We start from the raw sequence: 21,144 nt of genomic DNA, 5'->3' as shown, positions 1-21,144 counted from the left end.
TGCCAAGGTTTGGACAGGAATCGCTTGCCATGCAGTGACAATAGCCTGCTGCAATTCACGCACAGAGGTCGGCTGCTGGTCCAAGTTGTCGATTTGACGCGTTAATTCTGCCCACAAGTTCTCTATCGGATTCATATCCGGGGACATGGCAGGCCACCACATATGCTCCACACCACGGTCAGCAAGAAAGTGTTGGATCATGCGAGCACGACGAGGCCGTGCATTGTCATCTTGGAAGACAAAGTTTCCTTGAAAGGCTGCACAAGCAAATGGAAGCAATGTTTCTTCCAGAATGACCCTGTACTTGAACTTGTTCAGGTTTCCATTCAGAACAACCAGGTCAGTTTTTCCCCCTGCATGAAAAGCAGCCCAAACGGTCACCCCACCACCTCCAACTTGGACTCTTGGCACTATACAATCTTCGTTGTGGGCTTCATGCACTTGTCTGCGCACTCGGGCGCGGCCATCTTGACGATAGACCAGAAATCTAGACTGGTCACTGAAGGTCACGTGATTCCAGTGTCCTGGCTGCCATTGACGGTGCTCTCTGGCCCACTGCAATCGGCGCTGGCGGTGTTGTCTGGTCAGGCGTGGCATTCTCAGGGGATGCCTGGCACGATAGCCTGCTTGAACCAGTCGTTGGTTGACTAGCCTTCTGGATACAGGCACATTTGTCAGTTGCTGCCACTCAGCCCTAAGCCGATTAGCTGACTTGGTACGGCCATTGCAGACTAACCGGTGCAGCTGGCGATCATCTCTCCTTGTGGTTCTGCGTGGACGTCCTGGCCTCGGTATTGGAGTAGGGACACCCCTCTGAGCATTTCGTTTCAGGATCTTTGACACCTGAACTTGAGTGATGCCATACTGCCGAGCAATAGCACGCTGTTTCATGCCAGAATTTCGTAAAGCCACCACTCCATGACAAACAGCATTGTCAAGTTGACGGACCATCTCCAGAGGAAGCGGCAATAACTTTTGTAGATGTGCAGCAGTTGTTTTCCACTAATACAGAACACAACGACCCTTATATACCCGATTGTGAAGCCAATCGTCAAATGTACCTGTCCTTACATTTTGTCATGCCACCTGTGATATAATCCTGTTATTGACTTCTTGCTGCGAAAGACAATCAGTGACATGGTTCTTTCAACAAAGACATCACCAAAGGGTAAAAGAAACCCACAAGATTGATATACTGAGTTCAGAAAGTAAACCTAAGTCAAGAAAAAAGAATATTCCATATTAAATGCCAAGTCTGTGTGTATATATATATATATATTGTTGCGAATATGGAATTTGACCTCCATATCCGCTTGTAAATATTCCCCTATCTTCTCCGATACTCCCCAACTCTCCCCTTACCCCATTCCCTAGTCCCATTGTCTGTAAACAACACCCATTAGAGCCGATCTTCCCCTTCATTCCCCCATTAAATGTCGTGCCCAGGTCCCCCGCACCACACGTAGACAATTATAGGACATCTTGCTAGTTATTCTTAATCTATGTCAGTTAAGGACTTGTTTCCATTAATTATGACTCTTCGTTGCACCAGAATGTGATGATATGGCACCAGTAGGAGTTTAGGACCTTCCCATACCTCCCCGCATCTCTTCCCATCATCTCAAGCTCCAACAACAACCACAACAACAGCGGCTATGCGTCCTCACTCCGGCTCGGTTGGCCGCCATTGAACATGTGCTCGACGGGGTTACCCAGAAGGGGGCTCCCAGTCGGCCCCTCGTCAAGGGCGGAGCCGGTAACCCCCGCACCCAATGAGAAGCCATGGGCCGATGCCATATGGGGCGGAGCTAACGAGCGAGGGCGTGACTCCCCGCCGGATATACGCGGCCCCGCGCCGGACGTGACGTCAGATGCGCCCCGAGCTTGAGACGACAAGACGCCACCCTCCCGAGCGCTGAGCGACCTCCCCGGCATCTCCACCAAAGTCGCGACCCACGAGCGCTGAGCGACCTCCCCGCATCTGCTGGACACCACCGTACGCGATTCTGTCCCTGAGCCAGGTGCACCTGAGCCATCGACTGCCGCTTTCCTGGCCATCAAACCCCGTGTGAGTGAGCCTTGTCCCGTTTATCTGTGGTCTGTCTAGGGTTAATATAAGAGTGTGTTTAAGTGCCCACCTTCCTATGTTTCCCTCTTGTCCCTGTAATCTAACCTTTTCCGCCTTAATATAACCTCCTCCGGAGGTCTTGAGAACTGAACCCCTGGTGTCGTATTGTGTGATTGTAATCCAGCCGTGTGTCTTCTTTTTCTTTCCTATTGAGCCAGCATAGCGCGGCTTCGTCGACGTTCGAGTACAATCGGGTAACTTGTACGGATACGGCGGCCATCCCGCTCGGCCCACCATACCATCAAAGTCGTATCTGTAACAATTGGTGTCGGGAGTGAGATTCGAGGCCCGACCAAATTTTGAAGGAAAAAAAAAAAACGAATAGAGGAAAAAAAAAATTTGGTCAAAATTTGGAGCGGCCGAAATTTGTTTTGTTTTACGAAACTCGAATTTTGCAAGTCGCGCTATGGCGGATCAAGACGGCTGGGGTCCGGTAAAGGAGAGTGAGGTAGGGTCGGTCCAGGACCAAATTGAGGGACATGAGGAGAGCGAAGCAGTGAGGGCGGCAGGTTCGCAAAATAGCGCCGTCACGCACGAAGTAGCGGGCGCGCAAAATGGCGCGCTCGCTCACGTGGTTGAAGGGTCCCAAAATAGCGTCGCCGCGGAGGGCGAGCCTGCGGTGGCGGCTGGGGACGCTGGGCAAACCGGGTTTGACCTCAGATTATTCTTGACCCAACTGAATGCAAAAATGGATAGGATGGAGGGCCAAATGAGGGTTGATAGTGGGCGATTAGAGGGCCAAATGGGGGTAATGGGAAACCAAATGGGGGTAATGAGGGACGAAGCGAGGGCTCAGAGTGAGCAAATGGGGGTAATGAGGGACGAAGCGAGGGGTACTGGTGAGGGGTTAGACAAGAAATTTGGGAAGTTAGACAATAATTTTGAGGAGTTAGACAAGAAATTTGGGAAGTTAGACAATAATTTTGAGGAGTTAGACAAGAAATTTGGGAAGTTAGACAATAATTTTGAGGGGTTAGACAACGGGATAAAAGAGGTGAGAAATGGGTTAATGGGGGTAGAAAACAGAATGGCCGCTCAAGAGAATCAAATGGAAGGGATGCAAAAAGGGTTAGAGGGGTTAGAAAACAGTATGGAAGGCAAATTGAGGGACATGAGGGACCAAGCGGAAAGGGAAGTTAAACAAATGGAGCAGCAGATAGAGGGGGTCAGAATGGGGGTAGAAACCAAACTGGATGCTCACAGGGAGGAAATGGAGCAGATGAGGGTGGCATCTGGGCAGGAGATGCAAGTGATGGGAGAGGAGATCAGAAGAGGAGTGAGTGAGGAGGTCGGAGGAGTGCGCGAGGAGGTGAGGCACTGTAAGGAGCGCATGGAGAAAGAGGTGAGAAAGGGGACTGTAAAATTGCAAGGTGGTATAGAGGAGTTGACGCTGGGAGTAGAACAACTGACAGTGGGACAAAAGGAGTTGGGGGACCAGGTAAAGAAGAACACAGCGGTAATAGAGGGTTTAAAATCGACACAGAAGGAGATGAAAAAGGACGTAGGGGTAATTAAAAAAGAGTGCCAGACGGTACATGAGGACCTGACGAGGAAAATGGACAAGGTGGTAGAGGTAATGGAGGTTAAAGAGCGGGAGGTGCGGGAGCACATAGAAAAAAATAAAGTGGAGTTAGAGGAAGAACTTAAAGGGGCGCACGAAGAGATGAAGGAGATGAAGCAAAAATTAGAGGAAGTGGAAGAAGGGGTGAGCGAAATTAAGAAGCGACGGAGAGAGGATAAGAAAGAGATAAAGGAGGAAGTAAAAGAATTGGTCCAAAGTCTGTGTTCGGATCGTGATGATGTGCTCATTAACCGGATGAGGGATTCGCAGGTGATGGAGGAGAAGCGAAGAGAAAGAGGACCCGGTGTAAGTGGTGACCAATATGGTCGTGCGTATGATGCGCCAGGTGATTTAATAAGCTTGGGGGTCGAGATAGACCCGGATGTTCGTGAGAGGCCAAGAGTGAGGTGTATGGCTGGTCCGGAGGGTATGGAACGAGAGGTGCGAGGTGTGGGTGAGCAAGGTTGTGGTGGTATGGAATGGGTAGCGGGTTGCGGAGGTGTGACCCATGCATCGACACCAACAGGGGTAGTTGTTGGAGGGACCGGGGAGGCACGAGAGCCCCTTGGGGGTAGTGTACTGTGGGGGCCCGGCCGGTTCGGCCCCGCGCTGACCCCGCAAGGGGCGACGCACGGGGTCCGGCCGGCGGGCAACGACTCGCATACGAGGTGGTCCCACAAGGTCCCACTCGCGCCGTATGACGGCAAGAGTGATCTACGCGCGTACCTGGCGCAGTTCGACTGTGTGTGTAAGGGTAACGGTTGGGGTGAGGACGAAGGTGGAGTACACCTGGTGGCCGCATTGCGCGGCGCGGCGGCGGAGGTGCTGACGGCATTACCAGCGGGTGCTCTCACCCTGCCAGCCCTCCGCGACGCCCTAATTAATCGATTTGGAATAGAACAGCAGAGCGAGCTTGTTAAAGCTCAGCTCGCGCTGCGAAAGCGCAAGCCCCAGGAAGCCATCGGGGAACTTGCCCACGACATTCGCCGCGCAGTGGGGATCGCACATGCTAGCATGGCAGCGGATTCCCGGGAAAGCCTGGCGCTGGACCATTTTATCCAGGCCCTCCCGGATATTGAGCTCCGGCAACAGCTCGCCATGTGGCGCCCGCAGACTCTGAGCCAGGCGGCTGACGCTGCGGCCCGTTGGGAAGCAGCGAGGCCCCTGGCCCGGGGGGGCGAGCGTCTCGCAATGGCGGTCCGCCAGATGGGACCCCCGATGGAGGGCGGACCCCTTAGGGGGCCCGCCCCCGACGTGGGTCCTGACCTGGCGGGCATGGTCCGGAGGCTGGTGGACCAGCGCCTGGCAGGACCTGGACCATGGCAGGCGGCCCCGGAGGTGGCCCGCGGTGGACCACGAGCGGGTAATCCAATTCGGACCTACAGGGGGGGGAATTTGGAATTCCGGAGGCAAGCACCTTATCAGGTGAGGTGCTATACCTGCAACCGCCTGGGTCACCTGGCGCGGCACTGTCGAAACGCGCGCCGGGATGATCCCCGGCAGTTGAGGTCCTCAACTCCGCCCAGGGGGGAGCGGGTTAGCCGACCCCAGACACCCCCCCGCCAGACCCCGGGAAACTAGAAGGTGTCGGGCACGTAGGGCGGTGTTCGGCAGCAGAGGATGGAGGAGAGCCCTCATTGACGCGACAGGTCATTTATTGTGGCCAAATTGGAACCGGTAGCCTGACAATTAGATGCAAAATTGCCGGCGTGGGGGTAGACGCCGTCGTGGACACAGGAGCTAGCGCCACGATCATCAGCCCTGTGGTCCTTGATTCGAGCGCAGGTGGCTGGGATAAGATCCAGCGCCTGCAAAATTATAGTTTGCAGCTTGCTACCGGGGTAACGGCCCCGATCATAGGGCGTGGTTCTGTGACCCTCAAGTTAGGGTCGGTAAGGAGGGAGATAGATGTTTGGGTGGCGGAGGTGTGCGACCCATGTTTAATAGGGTTGGACCTGTTGACTGCCAGCGGTTGTAAAATCGACTTGTGCCGGGGGATCCTGCAGGTGGGAGTAGAAGAGCTGCCGTTAGGGGGAGTGAGCACGGCCGAGAGAGCGGAGCTGGAGGCTTCCGAGGCCGTGACCATCCCCCCCAGGGCCGAGGCGATAGTGCCGGCCCGGTGGGCAGCTCGCCCAACATGGCAGGAGTCCTGCGGCCTGGTCGAACCGGTGGCAGCGCAGTCCATACCGGGTTTAATCGTGGGCCGCACCCTTGTAAAAACGGACGGACCGGTAGTGGCCGTCCGAGTAGTAAATGTGAGTACAGAACCACGCACTATAGTAAGGGGCACGAGGGTAGCTGGCTGCACCCCAGTGGAGGAAGTCGCGACAGTGAGGGGCGAGAACGTCCAGCCGAGCCGACCCCGGGGGGAGCCTTCAATAACAAGTAGGAATTGGCCCGATCCCATTTGCGAGATGGTAAATCGTAGTAGCGTAGAGTTGGGAGGTACCCAGAGGGAGGCCTTACACAAACTGGTTGGGTCCCATTTGGACCTCTTCTCCCTGTCCACCGAGGATATTGGACGTACGGGCCTGGTGAAACATCAGATCCACACCGGTGAGGCCCGGCCTATTCGTCAGGCCGCCCGACGGCTCCCTTGGAGCAAGAGGGCGGAAGCTGACGAGCAGGTTGCAAAAATGCTCGACGCAGGTGTGATCGAGCCCTCGGGAAGTCCTTGGATGTCACCTGTTGTGCTGGTCAAAAAGAAGGATGGGACCACGCGGTTCTGCGTGGACTATCGCCAGCTAAACAACGTGACACTCAAGGACTCATATCCCCTGCCAAGGATTGATGACACCCTCGATGCCGTTGCGGGCTCAAATTGGTTCACAACTTTGGACCTCAAGAGTGGGTATTGGCAGGTGGAGATGGATAGGGCAGGGAAGGAGAAAACGGCATTTTCCACAGGTAAGGGACTGTATCAGTTTACTGTGATGCCGTTTGGTTTGTGTAACGCCCCCGCCACCTTTGAGAGATTGATGGAGCATGTACTAGGCGGCATGCCATGGCAGTCATGCCTGGTGTACCTGGATGACGTCCTGGTACATGCCCAAACGTTCCCCCAGGCACTAGCTAATTTGGACCAGGTGTTCGGGTGCCTCAGACAGGCAGGGTTGAAGCTGAACCCGAGTAAGTGCACTTTGTTTGCAAGAGAGGTGGCCTATCTAGGTCACGTGATTGGCCGCGAGGGGGTAAAAACAGACCCAGACAAAATTAAAGCGGTAGAGGAGTGGCCCGCACCACGTACCATCAAAGAGGTGCGGGGATTTTTGGGACTCTGCTCCTACTACCGGCGCTTTGTGGCGAAATTTGCGGAGTTGGCCCGTCCCCTCCACCGGCTTACGGAGAAGGGGACGCGATTTAATTGGACACGGGAGTGCCACGAGGCCTTCCAAAAATTGAAGGGGTGTCTAACATCCGCACCCCTTCTAGCTTACCCCACTAGTGACGGGACATTTACCCTGGACACGGATGCGAGCCAGGAAGGATTGGGCGCAGTTTTGTCTCAGACACAGGAGGGCGTGGAGAGAGTGATTGGTTATTATAGTCGGGCCTTAAGTAGGCCCGAGAGAAATTATTGCGTCACTCGCAAAGAGTTATTGGCTATGCTGGCTGCCATGAACCATTTCCACCCGTACTTGTACGGGCGGAAATTTTTGGTTAGAACTGACCATTCCTCCTTGCAATGGCTCCTTCGGTTCAAGGAACCGGAGGGCCAAATTGCAAGGTGGTTGGAAAAGTTGCAGCAGTACGATTTTGATGTGGCCCATAGGGCCGGGAAGGCCCATGGTAATGCGGACGCACTCTCTCGGCGTCCTTGTCTGGGGGAAAACTGTAAATTTTGTGCGAGACACGAGGAGAGGGAGCAATTGGGCGATTCCGCCCCGATTCTCGTCGTCCGGGCAACCCGGGTGAGAGGGCCAATTTTGCCACTAACCGCGGACGAGGAATTTGGAGAGTTGGCTTGGAGCACGGCCCAGCAGGAGGATCCTGTTCTGGGGCCGGTGTTCCAATGGGTCAAATTGGGGCAAAGACCAAAGGGGGAAGAGGTCACCCCCCTCGGGGCGCAGACAAAGGCATATTGGGCTCAGTGGCAGACCCTGGAATTGAAAGGCAACATCTTGTATCGTAAGTGGGTGGAGGTTCCCTCTGATCGAACTTCCTGGCTGGTGATAGTCCCTGACAAATTCAAGAACGTCATATTGCAACAGGTGCATGGTACCCGCTCCGGCGGCCATTTGGGCAGGACAAAGACAATATCTCGGGTCCGCCGGAGGTTCTATTGGGTGAATATGGGGCGCGACATACAGGACTGGTGTCGGAGATGCGACGCCTGTTCTGCCAAAAAGGGACCAGCACGGAGGATGAGGGCCCCCCTTCAATTACATCAGGTGGGGGCCCCCCTTGAGCGGGTGGCTATGGATATTCTAGGACCGCTGCCCCGCACCCGCCAAGGTAATAAGTATATCCTCGTTGTGATGGACTACTTCACCAAGTGGCCGGAGGCCTACGCCCTCCCCAACCAAGAAGCAGGGGTGGTAGCGCAGGCCTTCGTGGAAGGATTTGTGTGCCGGCATGGGATTCCACAGGAGTTGCACACCGACCAGGGACGAAATTTTGAGAGCAAATTGCTAAAAGATGTGTGCAGTCTCCTGTCAATTCGGAAAACCAGAACAACGCCTTTAAGACCTCAATCTGACGGGATGGTGGAAAGATTCAATCGAACTCTAATCCAACAACTGGCACTGTTCACCACCACCCGTCAGGATGACTGGGACGAACATCTCCCTTACTTGCTCATGGCCTACCGAACCAGCCAGCACGGGGCCACCGCATGCAGTCCAGCGTTGCTTATGTATGGGCGGGAGTTACGGGCTCCCGCCGACTTGCTATGCGGTCCCGTGCCAGACACAGTGGTTAACCCGCCGAGGGAGGGGTACGCACGTCACCTAGAGGAAGGCATGGAGCTAGTCCATGCCTTCGCCCGCCGCCAACTCCATCTGGCGGGGGAAAAGATGAAGCGCAGGTACGACGACCGGAGCCAGGGGAGTCAATACGCTCCGGGGATGAAGATTTGGTTCTTTAATCCCCGGAGGCGGAAGGGAAGGTGCCCAAAACTCACCTCCCCCTGGCAAGGCCCAGGAGTCGTCCTGTCGCAAATCTGTGACGTGGTCTTTAAGATCAAAATGGGGCCACGAGCCCTCCCTCGGATCGTCCACGCCGACCGGATAAGACCTTACACCGGCGAGCAGGCGCCCCCGTGGATCGCCTCGGCTTTAGATGCCGAGGCGGGACCCAGTACCTCTGAATAAGGGGGGCAAATGCGCAATAGATTATGGGGTGTATGGCAGTGAAAACTAGCCCGGGTGGGTTAGGATATGGTGTGTAGGGCCCTAGAAGAGATTGACATTAGGTGACGTTAAGTTTAGTTAGTGACTGATACCTGTAGTGGGGACGCAGGTAGATTAGTGTGGATGATAATGACGTGGGAGCGCAATAGTTTAAAGGGACGACTGGGAAGCGCAAGTTTCAGAGGGGAGTAGTCAGCTGAGATGATGCCGTGTGTGTGAGGATGGAACAGGTGTGATTGCACAGGTGTGCAACTGGACAGGTGTGTGGAGTAGTGTATGAGTAGTGAGTGTTGTGGATCAGCGCGAATGCGCTTGGGGAGAGAAGGGTGCAGGTGGCACCAAGTGTGAGAGCACAGGTGTGCAAGTACAGGTGTGTGGAGAGAGTTGGAGTAAGTGGTACGGAGTGGTGTGCATGGTGCGAAGATGTGGATGGGGGAAGAGTGGACCCCTTTCACGAGTACCCGGGGCGGGTAGTGTAAGTGTTAGGTAGAGGGTGCAGGTAAATTGTGGTTGGATATTGGCATTTGTGGTGCGGTTGCAGAATGGTGTTGTGAATGGGTGCATTAGTGTTGTGGGAATGGCTGGGCGTGTAGCCTGTTAGTGTGTGTAGTTGGTTGGGCACTCCACCACTGTGAGGATGTCGGCCAGGTGAGGCCGCAGGTGGGCTCTGGGAGCCGGTAGTTGTGAGTGGGTGCCTGAGGATCCCGGGTGTGGATCGGGCAGCCCAGTGCCAGAGAGGGCACGGAGTGGGGAGAGAGCCAGAGGGCCTTCCCCAGGTAGTTAGGTTAGGGTGAGGAGCAGGTAAGCTCGGAGGCAACTGCAGTGGTGGAGGTGTGCAGGTGGGTAGACCCACTGGGAGAGGTACACGCCACAGCCCAGAAATTGTACGAGGGCACCGGGAGATGAATCGGGGGAGTGAGACCCCAAATTGAAGAGCACCACAGTTTGGCCAATGGGAATTGGTTTTTAGAACCCATAGTGTAAGAGGGCCAATGGGTTGGCCGGAGAAAGACCCCGGGTAGTGTAAAGTTGTTAAAGTCATTTAGGAAATAGTTAGGATTGATGAACCTGTCGCACCATACGCAGCCACTTGCCTGTGGTGATGATGATGACTCCACACCTGTGTTTTCTTTGTTTGTGTTGCAGGAATGAGAATTGCTGTTGGATTTGTGAGACGCATCACGACGTGGATGAGACATTGGGGTGATTCCATCTCTCCCTCCCTAGGAGGGACTGATGATGAATTGGTGATGGCAAATTTTGATGTTGAGTTGGAGATGGCAAATTTTGATGAGAGTTGAAAATGGCAAATTTGATTGGTTAGGAGGGAGAGAAGACGAATTTGGTATATGGGAGGAACGGGGAAGACAGTAGGGATGTTTGTTGATTTGTAAAGTAGATGTTTATGGGTAGTGTTGTGTTGTGTGGATACAGTAAGGGGTAAGGGAGGGGCCATGTAGGTTACCTGGTGGGGGGGGGCGTACGGTAGGAACGTACCTGTCTCACCTGGTTCCCATGTGCCCCCAGTGTGCATTACCTTATATTGCGTGCACTTTTGCGCCCTTACCACCTTACTCACTTGTGTCTTCTTTTGTCTCCCACCTCCGAGGATCTGGCTTTGGGGTAGAGAGAGAGGAGAGAGAGGTGCTGGCTACGCAGTTGTGGGCCTGCACTTTCGCTGCTTGTTGCCTGGATCGATACACCATATGGACCGCAATGTTGGTGGCCACCCACAATGGACCGTAGTTCTTTTGCGGCCAAGCACCACCCGGGGATGGACCTATGGGTCAACGGGGCACCTATGCCATACAGGTGAACCACTAATAATTAACACCAGGTGCACCACAAGAAGAGCAAGAGACACCTGCAGGGTTAGGGGTTGTCGCATTTATTTTTATTTCATTGAACAATGGTGACTGCACCGATTGGTGGTGGGGTGGTGCTGTTGATGCTCGGAAAGGGTGCTCTGCACGTTATTAAAGGCCGTCGGCCACAGAGCACTCGTGGGTTGGTGTATCGATGTTGGCAAGCGCGCTCTCTCTATGCATAACATCTGCATGTGTTCCTCCAAAGACAGGTCCTGGATCGTAGTGTAAATATCAGCGTAGTCTTGTAAATAATGCTCCCTACCGGCTGTATGTTTAGTTTGAGGATTCTTTCCGGATTCGGTTATCCTGTGGGTGTGTTTCTGAGAGGAGAAGGGTGCAACGTCGCAGGGGGACATATTTACTCATTTGTGAATATCTATAAAACTGTCGCACTCAGGGTAGAGTTAATAGTAGAGGGAACTACATTGCGTGCCACACTAAAGTAGGTAAAAATTTATCGGGTCGGGACGCCCCGAGGGTAGAGAAGGGTGCAATGTTGCGAATATGGAATTTGACCTCCATATCCGCTTGTAAATATTCCCCTATCTTCTCCGATACTCCCCAACTCTCCCCTTACCCCATTCCCTAGTCCCATTGTCTGTAAACAACACCCATTAGAGCCGATCTTCCCCTTCATTCCCCCATTAAATGTCGTGCCCAGGTCCCCCGCACCACACGTAGACAATTATAGGACATCTTGCTAGTTATTCTTAATCTATGTCAGTTAAGGACTTGTTTCCATTAATTATGACTCTTCGTTGCACCAGAATGTGATGATATGGCACCAGTAGGAGTTTAGGACCTTCCCATACCTCCCCGCATCTCTTCCCATCATCTCAAGCTCCAACAACAACCACAACAACAGCGGCTATGCGTCCTCACTCCGGCTCGGTTGGCCGCCATTGAACATGTGCTCGACGGGGTTACCCAGAAGGGGGCTCCCAGTCGGCCCCTCGTCAAGGGCGGAGCCGGTAACCCCCGCACCCAATGAGAAGCCATGGGCCGATGCCATATGGGGCGGAGCTAACGAGCGAGGGCGTGACTCCCCGCCGGATATACGCGGCCCCGCGCCGGACGTGACGTCAGATGCGCCCCGAGCTTGAGACGACAAGACGCCACCCTCCCGAGCGCTGAGCGACCTCCCCGGCATCTCCACCAAAGTCGCGACCCACGAGCGCTGAGCGACCTCCCCGCATCTGCTGGACACCACCGTACGCGATTCTGTCCCTGAGCCAGGTGCACCTGAGCCATCGACTGCCGCTTTCCTGGCCATCAAACCCCGTGTGAGTGAGCCTTGTCCCGTTTATCTGTGGTCTGTCTAGGGTTAATATAAGAGTGTGTTTAAGTGCCCACCTTCCTATGTTTCCCTCTTGTCCCTGTAATCTAACCTTTTCCGCCTTAATATAACCTCCTCCGGAGGTCTTGAGAACTGAACCCCTGGTGTCGTATTGTGTGATTGTAATCCAGCCGTGTGTCTTCTTTTTCTTTCCTATTGAGCCAGCATAGCGCGGCTTCGTCGACGTTCGAGTACAATCGGGTAACTTGTACGGATACGGCGGCCATCCCGCTCGGCCCACCATACCATCAAAGTCGTATCTGTAACAATATATACAGTGGAACCTTGACTTACGAGTGCACCAACTTACGAGTTTTCCGAGATACGAGCCGTCGCTCGGGCGGTTTATTGCTTTGAGATGCGAGCCGAGATTTGAGTTACGAGCTTACGCCACCCGCCACCAGGTGGGTTCCGGTCACGTGGTTATCTTGCCGTGCAAGCATTTCTGCCGTATATCGCTGCTGTTTTGTTTTCGCATTTTGGTTATTTTGGAGCTAACGCCACCCGCCACCAGGTGGGTTCCAGTCACGTGGTTATCTTGCCGTGCAAGCATTTCTGCCGTATATCGCTGCTGTTTTGTTTTCGCATTTTGGTTATTTTGGAGCTAACGCCACCCGCCACCAGGTGGGTTCCGGTCACGTGGTTATCTTGCCGTGCAAGCATTTCTGCCGTATATCGCTGCTGTTTTGTTTTCACATTTTGGTTATTTTGGAGCTAACGCCACCCGCCACCAGGTGGGTTCCGGTCACGTGGTTATCTTGCCGTGCAAGCATTTCTGCCGTATATCGCTGCTGTTTTGTTTTCGCATTTTGGTTATTTTGGAGCTAACGCCACCCGCCACCAGGTGGGTTCCGGTCACGTGGTTATCTTGCCGTGCAAGCATTTCTGCCGTATATCACTGCTGTTTTGTTTTCGCATTTTGGTTATTTTGGAAAATTTCTTAGTTTTAACCATGGGTCCTAAGAAATTGAGTGCCAAGGGCAGTACTGAGAAGAAGAAGAGGATGATGTGCTTGGATATAAAACATGCAATCGTCGAACAACATGAGCGAGGTGTGCGTGTTGTCGACTTGGTGAGGCGGATGTGAAGGCAGCTGAAGATTTTATTATAACTTTTGCCGAACTGATAGAAGCCGAACGATACATCCCCCAGCAAATCTTCAACTGTGACGAGACAGGGCTCTTCTGGAAAAAGATGCCGAGGAGGACGTATATAACGGCAGAGGAGAAGAGCATGCCAGGCCACAACTTGTTCAGAGTGCCGGCGATAGCTCGGCTTCTCTTTGTGGAAAACACGGTGAGATCCTTAACATCCAACAACTAATGGGACGCAAACGGGGCGCCCAGTTTAGCGGTACACACATTGATGAATCACCCTGCCTGTGAAACACCGACATGACAGGTTATAGCTGGGTCGGGTTATAGCTGACAGGCTGGACAGTTTAGAGTCAAGTGTGCGTACCTACAGTCCAGGCCATCCTGCCAACTTGTATGCTGCATACAGGTGAAATATAAAGCGCGAGATATTTTTATATATACTGTATATTTAAAAAAAAATTGGTGTGGTTTTTGGCGGGCTGGAACGGATTAATAGCATTTCAATGCATTTTAATGGGGAAATTTGATTTGAGAAACGAGCAAATTGAGTTACGAGCTCGGTCACAGAACGAATTAAACTCGTAAGTCAAGGTTCCACTGTATATATATATATATATATATATATATATATATATATATATATATATATATGCACCCCATGTAAAGTTTTGACTTTTTCAACATACAGCTATTTGATCTTCATTTCAACAATATTGATAGATAAAGGTGATATAATATAACAAATATCATGAAACATTTACATTTTGTAGTCCATTGTGTAATTTTAATAAACATAAATGCAAATTTCGCATGTGGAAAAAGTAAGTACACCCTTGGCTCGAATAGGTGGTATTGCCCCCTTTGGCAGAAACAACCTCAAGTAGGCGTTTCTTATAACTGTCGACCAGTCTCTGACATCGAGTGGGAGAAATTTTTGCCCACTCCATGCAGAATTCTTTCACCTGTGCGATGTTTGAGGGGTTTTTTGCATGCACAGCTCGTTTCAAATCCCCCCACAACATTTTGATGGGATTTAGATCCGGGCTTTGACTTGGCCATTCCAGAACCCTCCATTTCTTTCTTTTCAGCCATTCCTTGGTGGGTTTACTGGTATGTTTAGGGTCATTGTCATGTTGCAAGGTCCACCTTCGGTTGAGCTTCAACTTTCCGGCAGATGGCCTCACATTATCCTCAAGCACCCTCTGGTACAATGAAGAATTCATAGTGGATTATATGATGATGAGCTGCCCAGGCCCTGATGCAGCAAAGCTGCCCCAAACCATAATATTTCCACCACCATGCTTTACAGTTGGTATCAGGTTCTTGTGGTCATATGCTGTCTTTGTTTTTCGCCAAACATGTCTTCTGGTACTGTGGCCAAATAGCTCTACCTTTGACTCATCTGTCCAGAGCACATTGTTCCAGAAGTGCTGGTCTTTGCCTCGGTGTTCATTGGCAAACTTTAGTCTTGCACTGATGTTCTTTCTGGACAGCAAAGGATTCCTTCTGGCACACCTCCCATGGAGATCAAATTTGTGCAGCCTCTTTCTAATGGTAGACTCGTGCACTTTGACATCAACAGTGGCACGAACTACCTGTAGGTCCCGTGATGACATTCTGGGGTTCTTCGAGACTTCTTTCAGCATCTTGCGGTCTGCTCTCAGGCTGAACTTGCTGAGGCGGCCTGGCCTGAACACTTTGGCAGTTGTTTGGAATCTTCTCCACTTGTAGATGATCTTCCGGACAGTCGAATGATTGATTTCAAATTGTTTGGAGATCTTTTTAAATCCCTTCCCAGACTCGTAGGCATCTGTAACCTTCTTTCTGAAGGCCTCAGAGAGCTCTTTTGATCTAGGCATGGTGACGCCGCACACTTCAACAACAAAAAGCAAACCAAACGAAATGTCTGAGGTTTAAATAAGACAGGTTCCTCCAAGATCCTCTCCAACGATGTTCTAATCATTTGCACCTGAGCTGGTGCACCTGATTCTAATTTTAGGTATTTGAAGTAGTGATAAATGTCGGGGTGTACTTACTTTTTCCACATGCGAAATTTGCATTTATGTTTATTTAAATTATACAATGGACTACAAAATGTAAATGTTTCATGATATTTGTTATATTATATTGTAGCGACCCATGGGTCCCCCAAAGCTCGAGACCAGCAACAGAAGCTCCTGGCCCAAGCCGGTGACGTAACCGGCGGCCAAACCGCGGCACCGAGGTTATAATCCTTTGCACCTGTCGGTCACATGACCACCAAAGCGTGCCTCACCTGAGAGGCGTGGCTTTGGTTCTGATGTATGCTTTTTGGTTTGGATATATATATGCGAACCCGATAAACGGGTTTTCAGGGTTCCCGAGATGATTATTCAATAAACATCTTCTCGGACGAGTTTGTGTCTTGTCCGTCACTTCGTCCGTCTCAAGCAGGAGCGCTGCTCCTTCAATATCACCTTTATCTATCAATATTGTTGAAATGAAGATCAAATAGCTGTATGTTGAAATATGTTGAAAAAGTCAAAACTCTACATGGGGTGTACTTACTTTTTCACGTGACTGTATATATATATATATATATATATATATATATATATACATATATACATATATATATATAATTAGAAACAAATTAATAATTCGGCACCGGTTGCAAAAAAAATAAATCGATGGAGAAGCAACATATCTATTTACACACCGACGTATCCACGTGGATATTATGGAGTATGCATTTTCTAACTTAAAATGGCAGGACTGCTGATAACACTATTGATGTAACACCGGACTCTTTTCATTAAAGTAACTTTTATCAAATGTGAATTTAAGTTTAAAAAGTACTAATTTAATAATCTGAAATGTATATAATTATTGATTCCATGATTGTCATGGGGCCCGCAAGGCTAACCCCCGCTCTAGCGGGGAAAATGGCCTTAAAACGATCATTCATTCATTCATTCATTCATTCATGCATTCATTCATCGACCGACTGCTGCTGTATTCTGCAGGTTTCAACACTGCCAATGCTGCCAGGGTGTTCTACAAACTGATGACGCGTCTTGGTCACAACAAGTTCTATGTGCAAGGAGGAGATTGGGGCTCTGCTATTGGGCAGAACATGGCACAGATGGTGCCCGGGTGAGTGAAAGCCCCGTTGGCAGAAAGATGAGACCAGTCTTCTTAAACACAACTCAATTTGACTGTAGGGCCCAGGACAAACGATTGCCCCTGTAGTTGTACCCTGCAAAATGTCACGTGTCCCTTTTTCCGTAGGCATCTCTACGGACTCCACCTAAACTTCTTCCACAACGGGCAGGGCCTCCGATCATGGCTGTCACTTCTCCTGGGCCAGTATCTACCTTCTTTGTTTGGCTTAACACAGATAGACGTCCAGAGGCTTTTCCCTTTCATGCCCCATTTCCGGACACTGTTCTGCGAGACTGGCTATATGCACATCCAGGCCACAAAGCCTGACACTGCAGGTATGTCCATGCACTCTACTTAATTTGTTAAGAGCCAAGATACTATCACCCCCAACACCCTGATGTCTCAAGAGTGTTGAATCCACACCCTCCCCCTGTCCTGCACAAGCGCCCAAGATCTCGTGCATAATAAATACTTTCTCTGAAGGTATTTGCACAATTCATGTAATTTCATAACACATTAATATTGATTATTTTAAAGTAAACTTAAATGGGATGCACAAGCATGATAAGTAATACAAATGTAAGATAAACAAGCATTCTGAGTATTGCGCTGCAATACATGTCCCCTACCGGCAGTCTGTCGTCCGGAAAACGGTTGGGGAAATTCCCAAAGTTCAAAGTGCCATAACTTTGTCAAAAATGATCGAAACGTCGTGATGTTCGAACTTGATCTGTAACTTATCATGAGGAAACCAGGTACCAAGTTTGAAATCATTAGCATTAAGAGTTTAGAAAAAAAGTCCGGAAAACTGTTCTTTGCGTGACGGACAGACTGACTGACAGACAGACAGAAAGATGGACAGACAGACAGACAGACGGACGGACAGACTGACAGACGGAGTGCAAGCCGATAGTCCCCTCCGGTGTACACCGGTAAGGGACTAATAAGAGGCGTTTATTGGCGTGGCCCTAGATTAACAAGCATTCTGAGTATTGCGCTGCAATACATGTCCCCTACCGACAGTCTGTCGTCCGGAAAACTGTTGGGGAAATTACCAAGGGTTATTTATCCACAGGTTCTGAATCGTTCCCAATCGCTAATTACCTCAGGACGGGCTCACCTGTGATTCGCACTTGGGACTTCGATTTATACACCTTGCAGACAGGTCAGCAGAAGCATGAGAAAATAAGTTGTTGATAAAGAACCTTTTGAGTCGCTAAATATCAGTAATGTATTATATTTTCCGGTTCACGATCAATGATCGATGTATATATATATATATATATATATATATATATATATAAGTTGCTCGGCTTGGCTCTGCCCCTCCGGAAAGCGCGCGCTGTGTCGCGCTTTTGACGTTCGCGAGACGAGGCTGAGGGCGCACGGTGCGGCTTGAGGAGAACTCTCGAATAAACAAGAGATATCCTTTTTTTTTCTTCTTTTTTTTCGTTTAATTAACGATATCTGCCAAACCACGTGCCCTATCGCAAATTCCAAAAGGACATTTTAGTAGATTGACATGCTGAACAGATCTGTGAAGTTTCCCCTCGATTGGATCAAAAATGACGGAGGAGCTCAGTTTTAAAGGTTCATGCTTAAAAACGTCATAACCCTGAAACCATGTGACGCATGACGTCATGCTCGCTGACTTTTTTGTTCATCATGGGTATGCGACCCAAACAAGTTTGGCCTCGACCTGTTCAGCCGTTGCAGAGAAAAAGGGGTTTTCGTGTTTTCATGGAAAACAAAATGGCGGCCGAACCACGTGACCAGTGACGACATAATTACCATTAAAATATTCTACAGACCGAGTCCCTCATATGGTGAAAATTTGATCTCAGTCGGTCCTATTATTGCAGAGAAATTGGTTTTTAAAGGAAATTAAAACTTAAAATGGCACCGAGTTAAGGATCATCAGAATTATCAGAATTCCCAAAGTTCAAAGTGCCATAACTTTGTTAAAAATGATCAAATATGCAAATTTATGCATGGTTGATGCTGGTTTTCAAACTTGATCTGAGGTATGCTGAGACACGTGTGTCACGCCTCGCCTCATTGATAAGGCCGCAAGGTCGCTCCGTGGAGCGGCCTGCACGCATTGCACTGTGTGAATTATATAAATTATTACCAACTCACGGTCTGAGGTACTAGCGATTCAAGAGATGTCCATTAAAAAAAAAAAAAATTCCTTTAATTAACGATATCTGCCAAACCACGTGCCCTATCGCAAATTCCAAAAGGACATTTTAGTAGACTGACATGCTGAACAGATTTGTGAAGTTTCCCCTCGATTGGATAAAAAATGAGGGAGGGCCTCGGTTTTAAACGTTCATGCTTAAAAACGTCATAACTCTGAAACCATGTGTAATGTATTATATTTTCCGGTTCACGATCAATGATCGATGTATATATATATATATGTTGCTCGGCTTGGCTCCGCCCCTCCCGAAAGTGCGCGCTGTGTCGCGCTGTTGACGTTCGCGAGACGAGGCTGAGGACGCGCAGTGCGGCTTGAGGAGAACTCGAGAATAAACAAGATATCCATTTTTTAAAAATATTTTCGTTTAATTAACTATATCTGCCAAACCACGTGCCCTATCGCAAATTCCAAAAGGACATTTTAGTGCTGAACAGATCTGTGAAGTTTCCCCTCGATTGGGTCAAAAATGAGGGAGCTCGGTTTTAAAGGTTCATGCTTAAAAACGTCATAACTCTGAAACCATGTGACGCATGACGTCATGCTCGCTGACTTTTTTGTTCGTCATGAGTATGCGATTCTGCCTGCAAAGTTTGGCCTCGATCTGTTCAGCCGTTGCAGAGAAAAAGGGGTTTTCGTGTTTTCACGAAAAACAACATGGCGGCCGAACCACGTCACCTGTGACGTCATAATTATCATTTAAATATTCTCCAGACCTTGTCCCTCCTACGGTGAAAATTTGATCTCAATCGGTCCAATTATTGCAGAGAAAATGTTTTTTAAAGGAAATTAAAACTTAAAATGGCATGAGTTAAGGATCATCAGAATGATCAGAATTCCAAAAGTTCAAAGTGCCATAACTTTGTCAAAAATGATTGAAACGTCGCGAAGTTCGAACTTGATCTGTAACTTATCATGAGGAAACCATGTGCCAAGTTTGAAATCATTAGCATTAAGCGTTTAGAAAAAAAGTCCGGAAAGCTGTTCTTTGCGTGACGGACTGACGGACTGACGGACTGACGGACTGCAAACCTATAGTCCCCTCCGGTGTACACCGGTAGGGGACTAACAAGGAATATTAACAGCTTTGACTTACCGCACTCCAAATTATAGTCTGGAAAACTTGGGGAAATTCCCAAAGTTAAAAGTGCCATAACTTTGTCAAAAATGATCGAAACGTCGTGAAGTTCGAACTTGATCTGTAACTTATCATGAGGAAACCATGTGCCAAGTTCGAAATCATTAGCATTAAGAGTTTAGAAAAAAAGTCCGGAAAACTGTTATTTGCGTGACGGACTGACAGACAGGCAGACGGAGGGACGGAGTGCAAACCTATAGTTCCCTCCGGTGTACACCGGTAGGGGACTAATAAGTGCTGACCCCATCGAAGCAAATTTGTGGAAAGCCAAGATAAGCCCACAGTCATAGAAGGCCACAGATACCTCAAGTACAGTAAATACCTCCACGACCGAAGGTGGGCGTTGTTTTCAACCTTGTCTGTCTGTCTGTGTGTCAGTTTGTCTGTCTGTGAAAAGGATATTTCAAAAACGTTGTGGACAGACCCCGACGAAATTTGGTGGACAGGTTGGGAGTGTGACGAGGAAGAAATGCTTAGATTTTGGTGAAGATCCGGATTCGGATCCGGATACTAGAATTTTAAATTTATTCTTCACCATTGACAGATAGGGCCAAAAACGATACATAGCAGGATATCTCAAAAAGGTATGGATTGATTCAGACGAAACGTGGTGGACTGGTTGGGTGTCTGACAAGGACGAATCGATTCAATGGATGAGTTAATTTTTAAAGTGATTCTTCACCATTGAGCGATAGAGTTAAAACCGATATATAGAACTATCTCTAAAACTCATGGACTGATACCACTGAAACTTGGTGGACAGGTTGGGAGTATGACGAGGACGAATCAATTTGATCCGAATACAACAATATTTTACCTTTTTTTGAGGCGAATCTTCACTATTGAAAGATTGTGCCAAAAACGATATATAGCCTGATATTTCAAAACCGTGTGGATGGATTTCGGACGAAACTTGGTTGTTGTTGTTGCTATATGTAGTTTGGATTTTTTTGTATACTGAATCGAGGTTCGTGAAAGAGCTAACATTTACTTCACAAACAAATCAACCAGACAAACAAAATATATAAAAAGAGGGAGCGGAAAACAAGATGGGGAGAGAAGGGGAAGCACACAAACACAACATTTGAGAGCAGGGAGATGTGTGGAAGGGAGAGGGCTTGGGGGGAGGAGGCGTGGGAAGGGGGGGGGGGGGATGGTTTTATTGTTCGCATATGAGGCTAGTTGTATGTTATCGGGTGGTTGAAGAATGTCATGCATGATCAGATTGAAGAGTGTGGGGGAGAGGATTGAGCCTTGAGGGATTCCATTTGGAAAGTATCGTATGAGTGATGACCTGCCGTTAAAAATTCCGAATGACTGT

General features: G+C 49.6%; 1 protein-coding gene across 4 annotated transcripts in view; it reads left to right on the top strand.

The window, feature by feature from the left end:
- The window catches only part of EPHX1 (epoxide hydrolase 1), a 55,241-nt gene that overhangs the window by 25,509 nt on the left and 8,588 nt on the right, over nt 1-21,144 (top strand). For all 4 annotated transcript variants that reach the window (XR_013623593.1, XR_013623594.1, XM_068115968.2 and 1 more), the window contains exons 5-6: nt 16,347-16,476; nt 16,612-16,820. Coding sequence is in view for 2 of the 4 variants with exons in the window: in XM_068115968.2 (XP_067972069.2) it covers nt 16,347-16,476; nt 16,612-16,820 (339 nt within the window). In the remaining 2 variants the exon portion in view is untranslated. The remainder of the gene's footprint in view (nt 1-16,346; nt 16,477-16,611; nt 16,821-21,144) is intronic.

Source organism: Myxine glutinosa, chromosome 5, assembly GCF_964187855.1.
Source record: "Myxine glutinosa chromosome 5, kmMyxGlut1.1, whole genome shotgun sequence".
NCBI classification, from domain to species: domain Eukaryota; kingdom Metazoa; phylum Chordata; class Myxini; order Myxiniformes; family Myxinidae; genus Myxine; species Myxine glutinosa.
This window is presented reverse-complemented; position numbering and strand designations above follow the sequence as displayed.